The 20,687-nt window shown below is 36.4% G+C and overlaps 1 protein-coding gene across 1 annotated transcript in view; it reads right to left on the bottom strand.

The window, feature by feature from the left end:
- The window catches only part of ATG2B (autophagy related 2B), a gene marked incomplete at both ends in the record, with an annotated part of 46,504 nt that overhangs the window by 18,397 nt on the left and 7,420 nt on the right, over positions 1-20,687 (bottom strand). The window contains 19 exons of the mRNA XM_082000806.1: positions 789-869; positions 1,799-1,998; positions 2,871-3,021; positions 3,324-3,496; positions 3,759-3,916; positions 5,081-5,223; positions 5,354-5,546; positions 6,633-6,738; positions 7,489-7,762; positions 9,091-9,279; positions 9,453-9,545; positions 10,094-10,244; positions 11,154-11,415; positions 11,573-11,684; positions 12,404-12,558; positions 13,238-13,416; positions 14,487-14,587; positions 19,292-19,471; positions 19,951-20,113. Of these exons, the coding sequence (XP_081856932.1) occupies positions 789-869; positions 1,799-1,998; positions 2,871-3,021; positions 3,324-3,496; positions 3,759-3,916; positions 5,081-5,223; positions 5,354-5,546; positions 6,633-6,738; positions 7,489-7,762; positions 9,091-9,279; positions 9,453-9,545; positions 10,094-10,244; positions 11,154-11,415; positions 11,573-11,684; positions 12,404-12,558; positions 13,238-13,416; positions 14,487-14,587; positions 19,292-19,471; positions 19,951-20,113 (3,064 nt within the window). The remainder of the gene's footprint in view (positions 1-788; positions 870-1,798; positions 1,999-2,870; positions 3,022-3,323; positions 3,497-3,758; positions 3,917-5,080; positions 5,224-5,353; positions 5,547-6,632; positions 6,739-7,488; positions 7,763-9,090; positions 9,280-9,452; positions 9,546-10,093; positions 10,245-11,153; positions 11,416-11,572; positions 11,685-12,403; positions 12,559-13,237; positions 13,417-14,486; positions 14,588-19,291; positions 19,472-19,950; positions 20,114-20,687) is intronic.

Raw genomic sequence — 20,687 nt, 5'->3', positions numbered from 1 at the left:
TAAGCTAGAGTGACAGGGTTTACTATATGTAATCCAGTATGGTGTAAGTACATGCAAGTACATGCAACTACACTGCTGCTCTGCTAATGGCATGTTCTAGGTCATGCATGTTTACACACAGCTTCCAGATCAAGGGCAGCTAGCCCTGTCTGCTATGCTATATGTCTGCATCCACACATACCAGTACAACCCTTCTACTTCAGAAGTTTGCATTACAAGTGTTTATGTAAACTCCTGATTACTACTACCTCAAAGTCATCTTTTCCATTACCACTATTCAAATGATGTAAAACAGGAAACAGACAAGGGACTTGAGGAACGAAGTGAGCAGAAGGGAAAAAAACACAGAAATGCTTTCCATGCTGCAAGTAGCACACTTGTTTGTTTTGAGGGTGTTGTTTTACACCAAGGATTATCCAAGTACTTGGATAGCATTGGACTACTGAGATTTTCCATCCGAACGTTTTAGAAAGAAAACCAAACAAACCAAGATCCCCCAAAACCCCAAAACCTCCCTGACATGTTGTGGGCAGAGATTTAGGATGATGAGAGGAACTGTAGCAAATGAATATGTAAGTAAGAATTTAAAAGCAAGACTACAGTCTGTCAATGGTCTAAAAGCGAGACAAGGCAGAAAGGCGAGTAACACTTTCAAGAGCAGAGTAAGATAATAAGACACAGCCTAACACAAATATTTTCCATTAAGGCTTAGTTTGATACTTAAAGCAGTTGTTAAAGCAATGAGACTGAATTTGAAGATGTAGTCAGGAAAACTGTAGCAACCTGACCTGTTCATGCCAGCTTAAACCTGAAGGCAGTACTCTGTGCTGAAGTGTGGCTCCTCTTAGTCCAACAGCAACTAGAAATTCCTGCACAAGGAAGTTGCACAAGTTAAGTTACATGTATTACATGTAAACATTTGACATATAGATTATGAAACACAGACATCTTTCCGCTCCCAGAATCTCCAAGTGTCTAGAAATGAAGAAAAGACTGGGCCAGGATTAAATATTCAAAAAACCTTGCTTCCTAGTACAGAAACCCTGGCTAATACAGCTTAATATGTTTTGCAACAGGATAAATTAGAAATGACCATTTATTTAGTGGTGGTGGTGGTGGTAGGAAGGAAGGAAGGCTATGTCCTCATTTACTCTGGGATTCACCAGGAATTACCAGGAGTACCAACCCAAAGTAGTTCGTTCTTATGCTGTCCAAATCCAAGTCAACTGAGCCCCCATGACATTGTGCTGGTCTGCAGATTCCTTGTTCTCTAGATAACTCTACCAGCCTGTTTGTCATCATTATGCCAGCTATTTGTCAGCATTATGCCAGGTCATCTTTTAGCCATGCTAATGAATGCTATTGTCAAAGTCAAACATACCACTCATTTACCACTGCCACTCCAAATAGGTAAGCAAAGGCTGCCTATTAGATGACACTGCTAGTAAGCTGAGCAGAAAGCTTTTATCTCTTCATATTTGTTTTTGCCTCGTTTGGCACGAGATTAAAACTCAACCAAAGGAAAACCAGAAGAAGGTCAACAGGCCAAGAAATGCATTCAGTAAAGAAATATAGTATGATCAGCAAAGTGAAGCATTGGAAGAATTAGTAAATTAGGCTGATACTTAAATTTTACAATCCATCCAAAAGATTCTAACAGAAAATTATAGTTTGAGGAAGAATGGCTCAGAATTACATGGTTTCTTCATCTATAATCCTTGTAACCCCACATCTAGATGCCTCCATATAAATTGTTAGTTAGCTCAATTTACAAAAGCACAAATTTGAAGACACAAACCTTTGTATTGCTCTCTATTTTATCTGATTGGATTTTGACTGCAACAGTCAGCATACTCAGACAATCCACTCCTACGCCATCTGAAGTAGTCCTACTAAGACCATCTTCTTCAGAGAAGCAAATAGTAGGTTCTAACCAGTGGGGACGTATCGTGCTGGGTAGTCGTACTTCAGAGGAAGGAACGACCCCATCTACCATACCTGCAAAGAGTTTTTAGAATGAGTTACCTCATGCTTCAAAGCTGTTACTGATCAAGAGTTAATGAAAATCCTTTTTATGCTTAATGACTTTAAAATAATTTTAATCATCAACAAAATTAGTCATGCACACTGACAACGAAAAATTGTGAAGGGGAGATTACAAGTGATCCAGTATTTAAAACCACAGTTCTAGCTAAAACCTTTAATGACGCTATAGGGTTTAGTTTTATCTTTGCCCAACAAAATGGCGAAGTTGAAATAAAGGACAGAAATCGATACATGGAGAGATAGGAATATGTCTCTCCCTTTGGATTTTGTGAGATGGTGCCAGTTAACCTCTAAATATACAATAATTAAGCCTTGCACTGAAAATCAATTAACTTGGCTTCCACTGATTCAGAGACGTTTTACATTATTCAGAAGGGAAAACCTTAAAAGGTTTAACTACATGGGGCTTATCAGCCATACAAACTACACAGCCAACTTAAAATTCTTTACCTGCTGACTACAATTAGCTTAGGAAAAATACAGCAGCCACTGGTAACCTGTACCTTTTTAAATTAAATAACCAATGACATGTAGAAAGTGTGTACTTTCGTAATAAAGAAGAGACTGTACAGCTAAATTGCCAGAAGACCACAATATCTTTAAAGACTAGCAGTTGCCAAGGAAAGTTTGAGCTAAACCGTAACTAAGCAAATACAGTTATCATGAAGTTGTATCACTGTAGCATTTAGGAGCATTAACCATAAACTAAATCTACCATGCCAAATGATACACAAGAGCGGGGAGGAAAAAAACAAAAGACAGCACTTCTCCTAAAAAAATTCAAGCTTATCTGATTTCAAATTTAGTCCCAAAGCCAATTCTACCTTGATGATACAAATTGAGGCTACTAGAATGGAGACAAATGTAGTGTCTGTCCTCAAAGCCTTCATATTTAGTCACGCTGAAAAGTGAACCACTGTTGAACTCAAGCCAGAATTCACCATATTTTCCTTGCACTGTACTTCCATCATCCTGCTGAAGGAAGAAGAGACATGATAAAATGATTGCTTGCTAAGTTTGCTGCAGTTCAAGAGTCTAAACTAACATAACACTTGCTACCAATGCATATTTTCCTGCTTGCGTTTAGTTATTCTCATCTAGAGCAAAGTAAACAGCACTGGTAAAATATTACATTGTGTTACTGTCTAGTTGTAGTACAATCATGTGAAGATTACAGAATTACCATTACAAACACTTGTTCCTTTCAAAAACAGTACATACAGCACGATCCCATGGTCAAAACAACAGAACAGCTTTTTCCAGCCCCAGTGTCTCACCTTTACATCTGTGAATATTGACACTAATCCATGTGTCACATTTAGCAGAACAGACAGAAAGCTTTGTGAGTTCTTATTCTGAGAGTCAAGCTTTTTCCTTCTACGTGAACGATAGTTTGGATCAACAGTGGAATAATACTGTAGTGTTTCTTCCTCAGATCCACTCTCGTCATCTAACAGATAAAATGAAAAACATTTTATGTTTTCTAGCTAGTACACATATTATCCCAATAACTCATTGTTTTTCTATTGGCAATGCAATTCAATTTCACACTTATTTTACTTAATTAAACAGTAATCACATTTTTTTCTTCTTGGTTTAAGTAAATCCTTTTTTTTTAAAATTTGCAAATTCTTTCCACCAGCAGCTTAATCACTTCAGCCAATTATGCTTCTGAATCACTATACTTCTAGATGATTTATTAAGTGTATTACCATAATGAACTGCAGATTTAAATTGACTAAAGCTGTCTTTACTGAAAGTGTTGATGAGCTGGCTGGCCACAGATAGTCCAACACCATAAGAAAGGTTTTCAAATGTTTCTACAGGAGATGGAGCTGTGGGTTCCCACAACAATAAATCATTGCTGATCCTAGGAAGAAATACATTATAAAAAATACATTACTATATTCCCACTTAATATACGGTCAGTCAAGCAATATTTCCATTGCAGACTTCATATTACAGACTTCAGTTTTCATAAACACAGAAGAGAAAAAGGTTCGAGAGCACAAGAAAGAATAATGTATTCATGAGTAAAAGCAACAAATAATGAAAGTTAACTTTTTACTCAGTAATTATGGTACACAGGTATCAAAGTCTAACATTTGACAGCGACACAAAAGCCTCTATTAGTCAATGTATATTAGCTCAGCAGGTTAGATAGAGCGTGACAAAACCCTATTCTGAGCACATCAATTTTCAAGCAAAGTTGGAGGAAACATTAGTTCTTTTGATTTCAAGTGAGTTTGTCTGTTGGTGTAAAGATATATGTTATATTCAGTACAGAATTACACCAACAGAATATTCAGTGAAAGGTTCAGCTTTGCCACTTTGGAAGTGAAAAGATGCTTTGGATGCAAAGTAATACCTATCAGAGGATAAAATAGATCAGTATCTCTATTCATGTAGCTAATGCATAGCGTAATACCTATTTTTTTTTTTGTTGATTTAATCTAGTTGTAATCATCTTTGTTTTTCAGACAGAAAACTAACAAAAATGCTGAACACCCATTAAGTTCAGTTCACTTTCTCTACATTTTGGTAAGCCATTGTAAGGCTTACAAAACTGGGTTGTCAGGGGTTTTTTCCCCTGCCTGCCTTGTGGGCTCTTAATTTTTAAATGCAGAATCACTGAATAAAAAGAAAAGAATAAAATTGAACGCAGAAATTTTTGAAGTACAATGATCTATTTATATAAAGGAGAATTCAGAAAGATTAGAGCAAAATGAAACATTGCAAAAAGAGATCTAAACAAAATAATCACTGGAAGCAAAAGGCTATCTAACTGTATCCTTTGTTCACAAAATCTGCCAAACACTTTACAGCAGCTGGCTGCTATGGCATCAATCATATATATGACACAGAAGCATTTTTGATGTTAACTTGGAAAATATTTATATAGCATTTTATGTTCTTAGAAAAACTATACAAATTAATTCCTCTATAGCTGCTCATTCAATTGCTTTTATCAACAATGAATGCAGAACTAAAAGTACAGGTCATGATAACCAAGTAAAACAATTATCATACTTGCCTATTGTAAAGTTTTTCATAAAAGCCTTTGTTTGGTAATGTTAAGTGAATGTTTGGTAACATGAGTTCCAGTACATAATGAGAATTGCTAATTGTTTTATCCTGAAACTCAGTCATTTCAGCTACATCTCCTGGCATCACCATCTGAAAGAAAAAAGAAAAAAAAAAAAAAATCTCTCAAGTCAAAAAAAACTGGAAGCCAGAAGATGCATATAAAGTAGTGAAAGTATATTTGCTATCATAAGCACAAAACAGTAACAAAATTTTAGAGTACCTCTTCATTTTCAAACATGACCCTACGAGAAGAAAAAGGAGAAGGCTCTGGTCTTCTAATATCACAGACATCCTTCAAAGAATGAGACCCTCCTTCTTCTTCCTCTTGAAAGTTATTATCTCCTTCTTCCTCCTCAGCTGCTATCCTTTCCAGAATAGAGTGCACAGCCAGAGGGTTTATTCTCAATACAATCCTAACATTGGAGAAGTTATTCAGAACAAGCCATTAGAGATGCTTAGAATTTTTATATTGATGCATAGTTCCATGTCGCCTAGCTCTACTAGCTATCCATTAAATACACATAGACTAAATAGCTCAAAGACCAGGGATTTTTTTTATTAGACAATAACATATTATATTAGACAAAGCAATACTATTAAGAAAAACACCAAACCTATAGGCACAAATGGACATGGAAAAAGAACCATCAGGCAAAAGGGTTAGTGTTTGTTTCTTTCAACTCCATCAGGTGACCATTAGATGACCTAAGAAAAACTTAGTGCTCTCCCAAGATAATACTTGTATCATTAGACCATCAACAGCTATTAAAAATGCTCTGGTACATGACATAGTATATTACATGTATGCACTGTTACAGAAAAATTTAATTGTACCATTATAAAAGAAAAAATGCTGAAAAAATGTCCATACAAACTTGCTGTCACAAAGACACTAAATTTTGTGGCAAAAAATGTATGTGGCAAATTCGGCGGCAAATATAAAATTGCCTCTTTAAACATCTTATTACATGGTACTTCTCTACATGTCCTTCTGTTCAGTACCTCTTAAGTATTGCATTGCCTGACATGTGGCATAAACAGCCATAATTCAGTCAGAACATAATCATCCTTAGTGTTTTTACAGCTTTGTACCAGCTTATATTAAAATTTTGAGGCAAAATTCAACTGAGATTGTTTGTTTGGTATTCAGTCTTGAATGTAGAAGTAGGTGAAATGACAAAAAAAAGGAGGGGGAGAAAGTTTCAAGTCTCTAATCATTCACCTAACTTTCACTGAAATTTACTCAAATCTACAAAAAAAAAATTTTAAACCACCTTGTGTTGTTATAAATGGAGAAGTTTTGGTGTTTGGGGTTTTCTGGCTGGTTGGGTTTTGGGTTTTTTTTAGTTATTGGGTTCTTTTAAATAGCTACACGCTCTTTTTTAGCTAATTATTTTCAAGCATTTACCACACAAGCAGTCTGCATTAAAAATTAGAAAAATAGAAGTGCTTCACAAAAATCCAAACAATTCACATTAAAAAATAAAACACTGTTTTACCGAGGCCAGTCAAAATTGTCTGATGATGATGTTATATCTCCATCTATGCCACCAGACACTTGAAAAAATTTTATTGGTGCTTCTGCATTATCTTCCACAAATGAGCCTGAAGAGAAAAAGATTTGAGAAACTTAACACAGGAATGACAACTGCTAACTTCAGTTTGCCCACTCCTCAGGCTGGATTCCAAAAGGTTAATTTGTCAATGCTATTACCACGGTAATTATGCAAATTTTGTCATCTTTTCCTCCAAAAATTAAATATAAATTTTTAGAAAAAAAAATTAGTTCACATTATCTTCTAGCTAGCAACAATTAGAAAACCAGATGCTTCTAATGCACAGATATCTGCATTTATATCACAGTCTCACAGATCTATTACTTTGAAAGATACTAGAGGCATAGAAGTATTAAAGTTTTCTCAATGACTCTTATTTAGGACATCATTCACTTCATTTCTAGACTAGACTAGAGATTCCTAATTTGCATAACTGTAGTATCCCCATACAAATCTGCAAAACTTGCCCTAACACCACAATGGAGATCCCAGAGATACCCTAAATTAAAACAAACTGCCATAACAATGTAACATAAAATGACAGAAATACTAGCTCAGATCTCAAAAACAAGAAAGCAAACATTACACCTACATTCATTAGCTTTTCCTCACAGAAGTATTATTTTGACTTATGCTGTTACTTAGTACAGAACACTAAACTGCAGCACATATCTGCTCCAAACTTCAGGTGGAAAGACACTCCCTGTGTTAACCTATACAAAAGGACCTATGTCTCAACTACGTAATATCTGGGGGAAAAAAAAAAAAGAATATCTGAATATAATGTTAATATGCTTACCAGTTAGTTCTTTAAAGGTAAGTTCTAACTTAACTTGTTCTGGAGTTGACCCTCCTATAAACTCAGTTTTAAATTCCATATCTGTAAATTCAAGATGAAGAATCTCCTTCTGAAGTGATTTCTTAAACCATGGTCCTCTTTCCTGATCTGACCGTAGATCAGGTATTGGGAAGCGAACAGAGAGATTTAATGCCGGGGCAGTGACTTGAACTGAAACTCTACAGTTTGCAGGAGTATGTGAATCATCCAGAAAAACTTCAGTAAATGCTTTATGCTAAAAAACAAATTAAGGGGGGAAAAAACCAAACAACTAAATTAGAGAAAATAGCACTACAAATTACTACGAGGAAAGCTTTTGATGATGTAATACCTAAAAATGAAAAAGATTTATTTTTCATATATCACACAAAACACACATATAAGGACCAATTATTATTGTTACTACTCTTAGGATATTCTTCTGTTGCTGGTGCTGCCAAGATTCTACTTAGAAGTCAAGTATTTGCAGAGGTGAGCAATCTTTCAAGAAATGGCTATCTATTTTTTTCTCTTAGAGAGTAGCAAACAATATGTAGCTGCAGTTAGGAAATATCATGTCTCATGGATTCTTTTTTTTTAAATGCTATTTTTGAGAAGCAAGGAACTACTATCATGCATATTTGCCCCTTTCAGTACATCATGGCTTCCTGCTCCTGTCACTGACGTATAATTCAAAAACTCCCTGAGCATAGCTTATTGCTGACCATTATTGAAAAGAATCAAACTTTCAGGACATAACCAGATTGATAGAAATTATTGATATCTTACAATTTTTTTAAATGAGGACTCTCTTAAGTTTTGACAACTAAGTTTTCTGTAATCAGTCGATGCAGTAATAAAATTATGTGAAGATATTTGTTGCTGTGTAGAAAAATCAGTTAATTGCACTAATCCTTCCTCATGTATTTCAAGAAAAGCCTTCAAGTTTAATGTTATTGTGTTAAATATACTAACACTTATATCCTACTGACGGCCTCAACAAAGACAAACAAGCTCCAATTTCTTCTGTTGGTTCTCAATCACTAGAATGCAATGCATATGTTCCTCACCCTTTCTATTACCTACCCCAAAAGCGGGTAAGGCACAGCAGAGACAACTGGGCTGACTGTGACACCTAAAGATTTCAATACAGAAGTAGAATTGTCAACAACGGTTTATATCAGCTGCTGGAGAGCAAAATAAATAGATTGGGGATTAGAAACCAGTCAAGATTCCTCCTTTTTGCCCAGTTCTTCTCACTTCAAGGAGCTGAGAACTTACACAGTTTGTGAAGCAGCTACCATTGTCTGTTACCAAGCATGCAATCACTGAATCTAAAATGAGTATCTATGTCAGAAGGTTACTGTTCTGTATCACAAGTATAAAACAAAAAACCCAGCCAACAAAACAAAAAAACCCACAAGAAACAACACCAAACAAACAAAAAAAAAAACAAAAAACCAACACCCCCCACAAAAAAAAAAACAAAACACTGAACAAAAAACCCAACCACCACAAATTAACCAGAATTAGCAACTGGCAATCCCAGGTTTAGTTTATTAATCAGTTTTACTTTTAACTTACCAGACTTAAGTGCTTGTTGTAAGAAGCATACATGTGAGATGCCATCATCTCCACTGTAGTTAGTTTCTGTGGTTGAAGTAAGGAATTTAATCTGTCTACAATACTAATATCCAATTCACAAAACACTGGACTTAACTTTATTTGCAACTCTGCTTTCTGTGGAACAGAACTGAGTCTCCCTTGACTACCCTAAAAAGAAAGAAAAAAAGCACTAAAACACTTAAAAACAATATAGTGAAACAAATTATAACAACAGAGTTAAGGACTCTGTTTTACAGGAAAGATACATCTCTGTTAAACTGAACAAAATTAGACAAAGGCTATTACATAGAAACTTGGGTGTTTTTAATTTTCCACCTTACCTGAGGTCCTCTATTATCTGAATGCTTATAATGAAGCTGAAGGCATGGCATAGCATGAGAATCATTTCTTTCTTCAGAATGAAATGTCAGCAGCTTTAGAATAAAATAGAGTTAAAAATACTTAATAGATAAGGTGGAAAGAGTTGCCACAGGAACAGATATTTATGACATTTTACCCAGAACAGACAGCAGGTAACTGTACACTCAAGTCAGCAAACAGAGCCCCAGCCCAACCACTTACTCAATCCACTTATTCAGCCACTTTATTGGATGTTTCTGACTATGAAAATAGCTGGAAGAATAATCATCACCCAAAGAAACTTTTGCATTGGTCAAAGCTATCAGTTAGTTTTTGGAAAACATTTACTTTTAATTCCCAAACTGTGTTAAGTATATTTAAAAGAGAAATAAACTAGTGAAGTTTGGCTATTTAACACTATTCCTGTCAGGTATGACAGCAGTCTGGTTCACTATTTCAGATTGCTAGATTTTTTTAAATGGTTGTAATTTAAAATTTTTTAATTTTTACATTTTTTTTATTAATACGTTTTGGTTTTAAGATGCAGCTTATATTTTAATGGCATTCTCAGTCAGACAATTAACATTTCTTTTCTATGGAACTCCCTGTATTTTTTACATACCTCTGTATAGTGAGGCTGAACGGAATCCGAGTCAGTAGAAAAAAGGCATTCCAGGAACTCCATGTCCCCAATGGATAAATCAGTACTAAAACTTCGAGAGGCAGTCCTTTGTCTTTGTTCATAAGACACTTTGATGCCAGTACCTATAAATCTGAATTATGAAAATTGTAAATTATGAAAAGTAGTATAAAACAAAATTATGAAAAGTCAAGATTTAAATATGTAAAAAAGGATCACTACAATCCTTTAAAAAAAAAAAAAAAACAACAAAAACCTTTAAAACCACCATAATTTCTTCAGAAATAAGAAAAGATCCTAACTATAACAGACTATAGCTTTGGCAACAAAGACAATGGAGCTCACTTGTTAGACATTCAACAATGGTCAGTGTAGAGAAATTTGTAAAGAACACTTTAAACATCTCACCTAAAGTGCCTAAAGTGCAATTCACATAAAGCTGGGAATCTAATATCCTTATATAGACAAAGTCAAATGCCTCAGGAAGTCTAAATTACATGCATAAGGTAAGAAAAGATATGTACACCCTTAAATATTTCATTTCATACACTGCACTGGGACAGTAAAAACTTCTGGGAAAAAAAGATTGTTGACTAACTTTACCATCTTGCTCACACTTTTTATCCCCACTGATACACTATTTTGCGCTAAGTAAAACCCTAAACTTTTTCAAACAGAAATTCCTGCATTGGAATCAAGATGGTCCTGTAAAATACAGCTGTTTCTAAAGAAATAATTTACTTGATGATTCTTGACTCTCTAGATTTCTGTGGTAGAAACTGTACCTAGTTTAATTCATCCATTGTTGAAAAGAGATAGGTTGATTTTAATATTTATGCACGCTTCTTTTTTCATTTTAAAAGAAAAAAAAACAGTCTTGGACAATAGATGTCAAAATTCAAGGCTATTTTGAAATTAACAAAGAAGTCTAATGCGATTCAAATATTAAGTGACATAATTCCTATGGAAATAAACTTACTTTATTCAAATTTACTTAAAAGATATTTTTGTTAATTATATTTATTAATAAGCAAATTTATACCTAAGGTGATCATGAGAACAAGCTTCTGCAAATACTTCTCGGAAGGACAGAAAATCTTCTGTTGAAAACTTAACTGGCTCAATCTTTTCTATTCGGGTAAAGAAATCCCGAGCCATTGGTGTCAATGGGTTAAGGTTCAGTGAACTTTCAGGTGGGGGTAAAGGGTCAATATGAAGTACAGACACTGAGAAAGTTCCAACTGCCAGTCTAAAAAGCAGCTCAGGTCTGGATTCATCCACAGAAACAGATCTGGATGGAATAGCTGAAATACAAAATTAAGTTCACATAATTTTTCAGCAATAACACATTTATAAAATCATCTTACTTTTGATTTTCATTTCTTTTTACCAAGTTGCTGCATAACAATTAATTTCCAGAATTATGTAGGAAGCAGAATGAAGAACAACATTTTTACTTACAGGTCCTTCTTAAGGAAGTCTGGTGAACCATGTTGGCTGTAAGAGAAGAACCCCTTGGAGGTTGTAGTTCTTGTTTGTTACGATCAAGAAAATCACCCCAAGTTGGTTGAAGCTAAAACGAAAACATATATTATCTTAAATGACAAATAGATGTTAGACATTAGATCAAACATAAATAATAACGTAAAGGAACAAAAAGAAAATACATGCATAAACAACTAACAGCATGTCATTTCATGGCGTATTTGTGCTCAACTAAACAATGTAGATATGCTTTACTTTGGATTATGCTTTCTAATTCTACAATCATCTGCACCCACATATTTTTAAAGCTCTCTCCATGAGTGTGTACTCTCCTGTTTCTCTGTAAAAAGCACAACCGTTCTCCATGGCTTTCATTAAGCAGACATTAGGCACATAACAAATTTGGGAAACATGGCAATATCAACAGTGTAATTTTTATGTTGTTTGAGAATAACCTAATATAAAGATTTTGTACTTTTTATTGTCATTGCCTGTGTAGCCCATATTAAAAGAAAACCCGGATGGCAAACATGCAGTTATTAAAAAGAAAATAAATCATGACCTGTCCTATATAGGCTTCAAGGTATTTGAAAACAAATACATTTCACTTCCTGTCTTGGTAGTCAAACAGATGAGAAACTTTCCAATACAATTTCCATAGCAGAAAAGGAATACTATCAGCTCTAAACGTTTTCAGTTGTCCTAGAATTTCGCAATAGTTCTCAATACTGAAAAAAAATGTTTATGCAACAGTTTTAGACAAAAGTGTTAATTTCAAAAAGATTTTAAATGTAGTTAATACTATACCACTGTAGTGCTCAGTGGAGATCCTGCTGGTGTATTTGTATATGTACTGGTTAAAGACAAGTCTAGATCCATGGTTGGAGGGTCTCCAAGAGGTGGAAGGGAGGAAAGGCTGTGAGACATGTCCATTTCAGCCATTGAGAAGAAAACTTCTTCTTCTAATAAGAGCCACAGATAGGAAAGAGTTATTTTATAATGAAAAAAAAAAAACAAACTTCAGTTTTAACAGAAACATATTTGCAAGTTCAGAAATCTGCTAGGCATAATAATAAGCTAAATATATTTTTTACAGAAGTTCCAAGTCCTCTGACATTGAGACTAATAGTATCAATGGACAGAGATTATTAAAAAGAAAAAAAGGCAAAAAACCCTAATAAATACTAAACCAGTTACATATTCCATTTTTCTATGCAATTTGGCATAATTCCTATAAATTCATACACTCTCCTTTTGACAAATCAAAGTTCATATTTGCACATTGAAAATAATCAGCAACAATTATTAAAATAAAAATATAAGTATCAGGGCAATGCAACCCTATTATTCTATATTTAACTTTCTCAATCATGCATGTGAAAAGACATAACACTGCATGTGTATTTACCATGTTGCACAGCAACATACAGATTACTGAACAGTTTTAATGAAATATTGAGTCAAGTCTAGGCTGACACCTAAACTAGGTACTAATTTTTTATTCAACATTATGATCAATAGCATACAATTATTCTATGTCAATGTTCTTTTGATACTTAAGTTAGATTAAAAGATGAACAATCAATTTATATAATCTTCACAACAGGTTATTTGCTATGCTGCATCATGTTTTATACTTGCCACGACTAGAAGGCGTTCTGGCACTCTCTGTCTCATAAAAGCTTTGTTCAGATGATGTTCCTGCAGATAAAGACTCTTTTCTTAAATAACGTTTCAACTCCATCTGAATCCGATACTCATCTTCCTGTTGCATTGGCCGGTTCTTCCTATCTTTATTTGACAATTCTATCCTGCTTAGGCTCTCTGAATTCAAAAAAAGGACAGAAAGCCCACTGTAATTTCCTTACCAGTATCCCAAAGAAAATCTGAAAATCAATCTGAAAATTAACCAACTGTTGTTGTATATATATGCACCTGTGTGTATATATATACACATCTATTGTACATCAGACACTTATTTACATGCATTTTGCTGTTTTTAAGATTTTACTTGTTCAAAACAGATTATTCTCTCCTTAGCATTCATTAATTTCAAGTCTGAAGAAAATATTTTAAGGTCATACATGCAAATGTGTTCACATACAATACCAGCAAATATATTTCCCTTCTCGGTCAGCTTCGAGGACCAAGGACATAATTTCTTAAAGGTTTTACTATTAAGGAAGTACTGAAATTTCAGGTTTGAAGATGACACATATGGGAAACTGTATGTAACGTTTTTCTAGTTAGAATAAACAAGTTCAGTCAATACATCAGTATCATTAGAAGAATATTAAGTATCTACCCAGGACATGACAAATCTTTTCAAAAAGATTAACTATCTGTCCTAATAATAAGTGTTGTTACATTAGGTAGATGGGGGGTCAGGGGTGGAAACCAAACCAAAATGCCCTCATCCTGCTACTACAGTAGTCAAAATACTGCTCTTAATTACTTAGCTAATACAGACAAACGAACTCGATTACTGTCTGTTCTATGTTTTCTGTGCCTGCCACTAAAGCATAGGACAGAGAAGGAACCAGATTGCTAAGCCTCTCTTGTGAAACAGAAGCTACAAGAACCAAAATGGTTCTGGCCTCCTGATTTTCTCTACTTACCATTTCCCCATCTCTTGTCCTATTATAGAGTCACTTGTCAATCCTTATTTGTTACCTAGATTTTCATTACCAGCATGCACAATTTGCAACTGAAATCAATAAACTGATCTAGTCCTACTCAGAGCAGCTACAAAACATTTTGCTAATATCAGATAAAAACTAATAATAACCTACTCCACAACACTTTTTTTTCCACTGAGGAAACTTGTTTATCTTACAACATTTATTTTTTGTCCACCATAATACATATGTAACATTTGCAGAATATTCACTTGCCTGGTCCAGCAATAGCTGCTACCATGTCCAATAGAAGATGCACCTGCCTTGGTGACAGAAATAGATGGACAGAGTCTATTTGTCCATCTACATCCAACTAAAAAAAAGAAAGAATACTTAAGAAATTTTTCTCAAAAAGTCTTTAAGAATCAACTATTTTTATATAAGATTTTGATGCTGTAAAGGATACAGCTATTTCAGCAGTATCTTCATCTTCTACACAACAACAGCTAAAAATTTAATTGTGTATTGCTTCCAATCTGCAGCTTGGCAGGATAAACACAGGTGTGTCACTGACTACTAGCTTAAAATAACTACACAACTGCCTAATAGGAAAATTCGAGAATACCATTAACCTGCTACTTGTTTTGTTTCTTTAATAATTCCAGAAGTAATCAACAACATAAAGTTAGTATGATGGACTAATTATAAAATACTGAAGTCAGCACCTTCTGAAGTAGACCCTAAAAACTGTAAAGGTTCTCTTCAGGACTTCTTTTTAGTATACAGATGAATAAATTCACATACTTTCTTCATAAAGAGTGGGATGGTGTTGTGGTTTAACCCCAACCAGCAGCTAAGCACCACACAGCCACTTGCTCACTCCTCCCCGCCACCAGTGGGATGGGGAGGAGAATTAAAAAAACAACATAAAAAAAAAATTGAGAGAGGTAAAACTCATGGGTTGAGATAAAGATAGTTTAATAGGACAGCAAGGGAAGAGAAAATAATAATAATAATAATAAAAGAATATGCAAAATAAGTGATGCACAATACAATTGCTCACGGACTAATGCCCAGCCAGTTCCTGAGCTGCAGTGCCCCCGGCCAACTCCGCCCAGTTTATATATTAGCATAACATCATATGGCATGGAATAGCCTTTTGGCCAGTTTGGATCAGCTGTCCTGGCTGTGCCCCCTCCCAGCTTCTCACTGGCAGGGCATGAGAAACCGCAAAGTCCTTGACAAACGTTAAGCACCACTTAGCAACAACTACAATATCGGTGAGTTATAAACATTACTCTCATTCTAAATCTAAAACACAGCACTATACCAGCTACCAGGACAAAAATTAACTTTATCCCAGCCAAAACCAGGACAGATGTTTAGAGAAGTCCAGTTGGTTTGATACGGTATACCACAAAGCAAGCCACTTACCTTTTGAGAGCAGCTCAAGATAAAATTATCCTAAGGACTTGTATAGATTTATTTTTCAATTCTAGAATCCTGTATTCCCAAACATTGGTTCATTCACGACTATTACTCATTGTATTGGGTGTAGGTGGCAAGGCAGCAGGGTATGCTGCAGGGGCAGCCTCTGCGCTAGGAGGCCAGGGTCTGCCCCATGCTGGGTAGAGCTGGTTCCAGCCAGCCCTGTAACAGACCCACCTCAGGACACATCAGATTAAGCCCATCAGCAGAGCTGGTGGTGGTGCTTCTGTGAAAAGATGTTTAAGAAAGGGCAAAATGCTGTGTGGGCAGTGAGGAAAAAACAGCAAGAGAAACAATACTGGAAACACCAAGGACAAGGAAGGAGGAGGAGGAGAAGGTGCGCCAGGTGCCAGAGCAGATATTCCCCTGCAGCCTGTGGAAGGGATCACACCAGAGCAGAAGCCCACACTGCAACTCATGGAAGACCCCATTCTGCAACAGGCAGACGTGCACTGAAGAAAGCTGTAGCCTGTGGAGAGGAGCCCACATGGGAGCATGCTCCTGGCAGGTGCTTGCAGCCCATGGAGAAGAGTCCACATAGCACCAGGTTCTCTTGTAAGCAACTGCAGTTCATGGAGGACCCATGTGAAAGCAGGTTTATCAAGCTGGATTGTAGCCCACGGAGGGGACTCACACTGAAGCAGTCTGTGAACGACTGCAACCTGAGGGACTCATGCTGGAGTAGGGGAAAAGAGTGAGGAGAAAGGAACAGCTGAGAGGAACTGGCTACAACCCCTCAATTCCCCATCCCCCTTGCACTGCTCAAGGTGGTGATGAGGTAGAGGAGTCGGGAATGACAAAGTGAAGTTGAGCTTTGGAAGAAAAATGGGTGAGGGGAAGGAATTTTAATATGTTTATCATCATCCAACTCCATTCTAGATGGCAATAAATTCAATTAATTTTCCCCAAGTTGAGATTGCTAAAGTAGTCTCCCTGTCTTTATCTCAATCTATAAGCTTTTTCATCACACTCTCTTCCTGTCCTGTTGAGGAATGCGAGTGAGAGCAGCTGGACGGGTCTATGTCAGCCAGCCAAGGTCAACGTTGGACACTTGGGGCGGGGCTGGGGGGGGCTGCAGGGTGGAAATAGTGGAATGTGTTTATATGAAAATATACTTTCACTCATAAAGACCTTAAGGGAATATTTACCTAAGCAGCAAAAATAACTGGTCAATTAGTTTTGTATACTGTTTCCTACTATTTTTTCATCCTTTCGAAAGAGTTGAAAGAAAATGAAAATGTGTCTTACTTGACGTGACCTTACATAAGGTATTTTGTAGCTTACACGCTTGAAATGCCTATTCTAATCAAAGGTGTTCTAACACAATTCAGTTTCCAGAGTAAAAAAAAAAAGTTTAACCTCAACTAAGCAATATAGTGTATCTATGTTCTTTCCAATGTGCATGAACTCTACCTGATAAATGAAAAAACAGGTCCTTCTCTAATTTTGTCATGTAATACTACATCTATTCACTAGTTCAGATGTTGCTGTTACTCAACACACCAACAAGTGTTTTGCCTGTACTCCAGCCCAACTTGCAGAGACCACAACTCTGCATTCTATTATGTTGAACATCTATGAAACAATAATTAGTCTCAACTCTGCCCCAATGTTTTTCTTCTGGTTACCTTAAAATACACCTAATAATGTAAAAGTGGAAAAGTTTTGATCTTTAGAAACATCTCGACATCAGTTAATTTAAAGGTGTTAACTGCATTAATTATTCATACTTTTGAAATAGCCAGCATTTTTCTATTTCACACCAAAAAAAAAATGTTATTTCACTTTTCAAAGACTCTTCTTAATTGAATAAACAAGAAAAGTTCTAAAGATTGGCTAGAAATTAGTTGCTATAAGTTGTTCTTCTACTGTAGAGAAACTTTATGCTTTCCATAGTATACAGTGCACTATAAAAGACAGGTCAATAACCAATTCTAAAACTAGAGTCAAGGGCAAAATATTTACACAACTTTACTTGTGTACTTACACTTTTTCAAAAAAGGGCTTTGTTTTCAACTATTTTGCTTCCTGTATCTTTATGTAAAAGTCAAATAAAATATTAACTAGTACCACCTAAATATGGCATTATTATTTGATTTACTATAAATATTAATAAAAAAATTCAAAAGTAGAAACCACAGAGGGTTGGAAGGGACCTTCAAAGGTCGTCTAGTCCAACCCCCCTGCAATAAACAGGGGCATCCCCAACTACACTTGGCTGCTCAGAGCCCCACCCAACCTGACCTGGAATGGTTCCAGGGATGGGGCATCTACCACCTCTCTGGACAACCTGGGCCAGGGTCTCACCACCCTCATTGTCAAAAATTTCTTCCTTAGATATAATTTAAATCTACCCTCTTTTAGCTTAAAACCACTATACCTTGTCTGGTCACAACAGGCCCTGCTAAAAAGTCTGTTCCCATCTTTCTTGTAAGCCCCCTTTCAGTACGGGAAGGCTGCAAGAAGGTCTCCTCAGAGCATTCACTTCTCCAGGCTGAACAACCCCAACTCTCTCAGCCTGTCCTCACAGGAGAGGTGTTCCATCCCTCTGATCATTTTGGTGGCCCTCCTCTGGACCTGCTCCAACAGGTCCATGTCTTTCCTGCGCTGAGGGCTCCAGAGCTGGAAGCGGTAATCCAGGTGGGGTCTTGAAAGAACAGACTAGAGGGGCAGAATCACCTCCCCCGACCTGCTGGCCACACTGCTTTGGATGTGGCCTAGGATACAGTTGGCCTTCTGGGCTGCGAGCGCACATTGCCACTTCACATCCAGCCTTTCATCCACCAGTACCCCCAAGTCCTTCTCGGCAGGGCTGCTCTCCATCCCTTCATCCCCCAGCCTGTACTGACACCAGGAGTTGCCCCGACCCAGGTGCAGGACCCTGCCCTTGGCCTTGTTGAGCCTCAGGAGGTTCACCTGGCCCATTCCTCGAGCTTCTCCAGGTCCCTCTGGATGGCATCCCATCCCTCAGGCATGTCAACTGCACCACTCAGCTTGGTGTCATCTGCAAACTTGCTGAGGGTGCACTCGATCCCACTGTCTAGGTCATTATTAAAGAGTACTGGTCCCAGTACAGAGCCCTGAGGGAACTGCTTGTCACGGAAATGTTCATGTTAGTTTTATAATGGTGCAATGCTGCAACCTAATTAATCATTTAAGATTTACTTGTGACTGTTGAAGTAAATTATACGCTTTTAAAACCAAAGTGATTTTAATCAACCAGTTAAACATTCCACACATATGTAGGCAAAATCAGTCATGGTGCTATAAGAAAAAAGGATAAATGAATAGCAGGCAGGAGTTTCAAGAAAACAAAACAAGCTTCTCAGGAGTTACTCCAATACATAAATTCAGTCTGTCTAACACACAGGAATTTTCCCTAAACAGATTTCAGTGTGCCATTCAGTTGTCTGGGCACTGTAAAGATGTCTTATTAGACAATATATCTTGGTTTTGAATGCAGGGAATCTACAGCAAAACTAAAGGGATTCTGTCCTCTTGGGAATCTCACCATTTTTTATATGCAGTAGAAAAAATTAAATCCTACGTAACTATTAATTTAGTTAAAGACCAGGAAAGCATGACTAACCTTAGCTCCAGGAAGTACTTCATTTTGCTTTAATGTTAGGCTCAACTCCATTCTACCAATGAGCTTACTGATCTGTACAGGGTCAGATGGAGTAACTTCTGGCAAGTTTCTTGTTAATTGCGGATGTGGCTCATAAATGATTTTTGGATTCCAGCTAGGTGAAAGCTTTGGTTCAGTTGCCTTAAAACATTACAAAGGAGTAAGAATGTATTCCATTTCTTATCCAAGAAAGATTAACATAAACAAGCATTTCAAATAAGCTTATCACACAAATGATAATTTTACACAAACACAAATTTGACAATGGCATTAAAAACATGTATTGGTAACTGTGAAAGAAACAAGGCATGTAAAATATGAAACATTAGGCCTTTGAAAAAAAGTGGAGCAGGTTTCCACTGAATAGTGAATTGTAGACAGCTTCTACACATTAAAGTTGCAATCAGATTCCAGTACAATACATCCTAAAAATTTTACTCATTCCTGAAGCGTTTCCTTCCCCCTCCTCAAAATCAACAGGAAGTGATTATGAAGCTTATTGAACAGATTCAAGTAAAAGTTCAACTCCTATATCCTTCACAATGGATCTAATATATTAGTGTAACAATACATTCTATCCTTCATCAATTCATATTCTTATATAATGTATTTAATTTTACCAGCTGTGTAGCTGAACACACTGGGGAGGACTTTGCTGATGCAGGAAACTCATCCCAGAAGAAAGAGACACCTGAAAGCTGCAGTAACTTGTGAGCAAAAGCTGTGGGCTGATGTACATTAATTCCAGAGCACTCATCTGCAGTTTCATCACAGTACACAGTTCTGGGACACAAAAGAAAGGAAACAAAGATGGTAGGTGCATGCAAATTGTTACCTTCATTGTGTCACTTAGCCTCTAACTCTGTATACGCTCTCCCTCTTCATACTATTTACAATGCCATTGACTGTGGTGAAAGGAGAAACCACCACTCTCTGGGAATGGGTGGAAATCTTAAATTTTCTACAGGACACGACAAGACAATTGTGACATGCTTCCAGTGCGAACACATCATAGCGTATTATCCTAGTACTTATGTCTAATCTGACCACAAATTAAGGGGTCTGCCCAACACTTCTATACATATGTTTCCACTGGGACACAACAATTCTTGCTTCAGAATGGGGGGGGGTGTTTTTTTTTTTTAAATCTGCCATCTAATATCTTTCTGCTGTCTGAAAGTACTACTTGAAAGTAATTCTGTCAAAATGTAAGTTGAAAATTGAGACAATAGGCTCCAATCCTGTAAAATTAATTTTCTTACATTACAATACTGTGACACAGCATAAACAATGAACTCTTCAGAAGATGCAAGTCTCCACATAATAGAATTTACAGTGGAAAAATGCATCTACCTTT

This window comes from Phaethon aethereus (assembly GCF_964289735.1).
Source record: "Phaethon aethereus genome assembly, chromosome: 5".
In the NCBI taxonomy this organism is placed as follows: Eukaryota; Metazoa; Chordata; class Aves; order Phaethontiformes; family Phaethontidae; genus Phaethon; species Phaethon aethereus.
This window is presented reverse-complemented; position numbering and strand designations above follow the sequence as displayed.